Genomic DNA, 3,122 nt, shown 5'->3' with positions numbered 1-3,122 from the left:
GGCAGATGTGGGTCCCGGGACATCCCAGGGCTGGGGATCCCGGGGGATGGGGGTCCCAGGACATCCCAGGGACAGGACACCGGGGGACGGGGGTCCCAGGACATCCCAGGGACAGGACACCGGGGGACGGGGGTGCCAGGACATCCCGGGGACAGGACACCGGGGGACGGGGGTGCCAGGACATCCCGGGGCTGTGGGTCCCGGGGTCTGGGGGTCCGGACTTATCCCGGTACATCCCGGGGAGCACGGGGACCGGTCGCCAGCCCCTACCTGCCTTCAGCACCGCCCTCCGGGCAGCCTTGTCGGTGACCAGCGGGGCCGGCGGGCGCCGGGCGTCAGCGGCGAAGGGGTTGGGGCCGCGGGGCCAGACCCAGCGGAGCAGGGCGAGGAAGAGGAGGAGGCCGAGGCCGAAGGCGAGCAGCGCGAACGGCCCCATGGCGCTGCGCCCGTCTGCGGCGCGCCACCGCCGGCAGCGCGCTCCCGCCGCGCAACGCCCAAGTCCCGCCCACTCCCGCCTGAGCTCCGCCCACTCCCGCCCGAGCCCCGCCCACTCCCGCCCGAGCCCCGCCCACTCCATGCTCGCCCCCCCCACGCTTCTCGCCCCGCTCAAGGCCCCGCCTCCCACCCCGCCCACCCGTCCGGCTCTTGCCGCCCCCCCTCCCCGCGCGCGGTGCATGCCGGTCGTTGTAGTCCCTCGCCCCGCCCCGCCCGCCTCCCTCCCCCCGTCAACGGACTGCAGCTCCCGGCGGGCAGCGCGGCCGCGCCTGCGCACTGCGCCGCGCCGGAGCTAGGCTGCGCCCGGCGGCCCCGCCGCCGCTTCCGGTGGGCGAGGGGTCAGGGGGCGGGGGGCAGCGGGCGGGGGGCTGCCGGGGGGGCGGGTCAAAGGGGCAGGGGGCGGGGCTACGGGGGTCGGGCTGGGCTCGGGGGGGCTCAGGGGCAGCCTTGGGGACCCCCCTGGGGGGGCTCAGTGGGACCCCAGGGGGGCATTGGGAACCCTTGGGGGGCCCACGGGGGGGGGGCACTGGGGGCATTGGGGACCCCCCTGGGGGGCTCATCGGGGACCCCTGGAGGATTCAATGGGGGCCATCGGGGACCCCTCTGGGGGCTCACTGGGCACCCTTGGGGGACCCCCTTAGGGGGCTCAGTGGGGACCTTGGGGACCCCCACAGGGACCCCCTTGGGGGGATCACTGGGGAATCCCTTAGGGGGACCCCTTTGGGGGGTCATTGGGGATCATTGGGGACCCTTGGGGGCTCATTGGCGACCCCCTTGGGGGGGACCCCTTTGGGGGGCTGACTGGGGACCCCTGGGGGGCTCATGAGGGATCTTTGGGGTCCCCCAGACCCCTGCTGACCGGCGCCGCCTTTCCCCCACAGGCCATGAGCGCCCCCCCCGGCGCCGCCCGAGGAGCCCCCGCTGTCCCCGCCGGTCCTCGGGGTGTCAGGGGTGAGCGGCAGGGGGGGGGGGCGGGGGGCGGCGGGGGGCGAGGGGCGGCCCCGCTGAGCGCTGCCTCTCTTTCCCGGCTTAGATCTCGGCTCCGAGGCAGCCCGGCCTGCTGCAGGCGTTCGGGGGGGCCGCCGGTAAGCTGCCCCCATCCCTTCCTGCTTCATCCGCTCCCTTCCCGTGGTGGAATCCCCTGTGGAGCTGCCGAGCCCCCAGGACCGGGCTTGGGCTCCGCTGGGGGCCGGGTGGGGGTAAGGGGACACCTCCGAGCCTGCTGAGGGCTGTGGGGGCGAGCAGCCCCCCCCGGCCTTCCCCAGTTCTTGCCTCCAGCGTGTTTCCCTCGGCAGAGAGCAGCGAGGAGGTGCGGAGAGCGCGGGAGGAATGGGAGGCGCTGGAGGAGATCCAGCCAGGTCCTGCTGATCCCAAAAGCGCCTGGGGTGGGGGGTTCGGGCAGGAGCCAGCTCCAGCGCCCACTTCGAGGCAGGGCTCGGCCGGGAGGGCTGACGCTGCTCCGCGCCTCCCCGCAGGGCTGCCGGGGAAGTCCGGGCTCGTGCCCCTCATCTCCTTCAACGAGGCGCTGCAGCACTTCCAGACCGCCGACCTGTCCGCCTGCAGGGTGCGTGGGGGGCCACCAGCTCCGAGCCCCCCGGGGCTGGCATCAGGAGAGGGGGCACGGCGAGGCTGCGGGGCTGCGGGTCCTGCCTCGTCGCCCCGTTCCCCGCCTCGTGCTCTCCCCTCTCCTCGTGCTCCTCTCTTTCCCCTCGCTCCTGCCCTTCTCTGCTCTCTGCGATCCCTCCTGTCCCGCTCTGCCCGCCGGTGTCTCTCCCCCACCCGATGCCCACGGCACCGGCCCACCCCCATCGTTTCTTTGCCTTTTTCCTCTCCGCAGAAGAAGATCCAGGCGACAGCGCGCAGGCAGGGCCTGGCCGCTCTGCTTCGCTTCCTCTTCGGCCCCCCGCGGCTCCAGCAGCAGCTGCAGGGCGAGCGGGACCTGGCTCTCGCCATGGCTCACTGTGAGTGTCCCCTGTGCCCCCCCGCGGGCCGTGGGCCCCACCGGTGTCACGCCGAGCACCGCTCAGGGGTCCCGGAGGCGCCCAAAGGATGCCTCCCGTCTCCTTTGCTCCACTCATTTGCACTCTCAAGCTTGCTGTCGGGGGACGCAAATGTCCCCGGCACGCTTGCAGGAGGAGATTCCTTTCCTCTACCCGCAGTTTGTGCTTGGTTGGGGTTCCCCAGGCAGGGAAAACACTTTCCAGCCAGCAAAATTTCCCGTGCTGTTTGCGTTATTTCCCCCCCCCCCCCGGCACTCACACGGCGCGCAGCTTTGTGTTTCGGCACCCCCCGGGCTTTTTCTAATCCCTCCGTTCTCCCCTGCAGCAGGGCGAGCGCAGCAGGGACGCGCTCCGTGTGCCCCTCAGCGGTTTCCCGCGGTTCCCAGCTGGCCTCCGGCGTCCCCCTGCCGCTGGGGGTGGCTCCTGTCCGCCCTGCGGTGACAACGGAGGGGGTGCCCGGTGTCACCGAGGGGTGTTCTCCCTGCCAGGTGGCCTGGATGACAGCGAGGCGGTGCACATGAGGATCCTGCAGACCATCTACAAGAAGCTGACCTGCTCCCGCCTGGGTTGCCCGCGCTACGGCGCGCACTGGGAGGAGCTCGGCTTCCAAGGTACGGCGCCGGGGGG

The 3,122-nt window shown here is 73.0% G+C and overlaps 1 protein-coding gene across 1 annotated transcript; it reads left to right on the top strand.

Moving 5' to 3' along the window:
- The first annotated feature begins 1,310 nt into the window (after window positions 1–1,310).
- LOC118158227 (myristoylated alanine-rich C-kinase substrate-like) lies at window positions 1,311–3,119 on the top strand. The gene is made up of 6 exons (XM_035312855.1): window positions 1,311–1,446; window positions 1,529–1,580; window positions 1,791–1,853; window positions 1,971–2,059; window positions 2,333–2,456; window positions 2,984–3,119. The coding sequence occupies exons 1-6, from the start codon at window positions 1,380–1,382 to the stop codon at window positions 2,994–2,996; spliced, it is 408 nt and encodes a 135-aa protein (XP_035168746.1). The 5' UTR covers window positions 1,311–1,379; the 3' UTR covers window positions 2,997–3,119.
- The last annotated feature ends 3 nt before the right edge of the window (window positions 3,120–3,122 follow it).

The sequence above is a fragment of the Oxyura jamaicensis genome (assembly GCF_011077185.1).
Source record: "Oxyura jamaicensis isolate SHBP4307 breed ruddy duck chromosome 22 unlocalized genomic scaffold, BPBGC_Ojam_1.0 oxy22_random_OJ72079, whole genome shotgun sequence".
Taxonomy (NCBI): domain Eukaryota; kingdom Metazoa; phylum Chordata; class Aves; order Anseriformes; family Anatidae; genus Oxyura; species Oxyura jamaicensis.
This window is presented reverse-complemented; position numbering and strand designations above follow the sequence as displayed.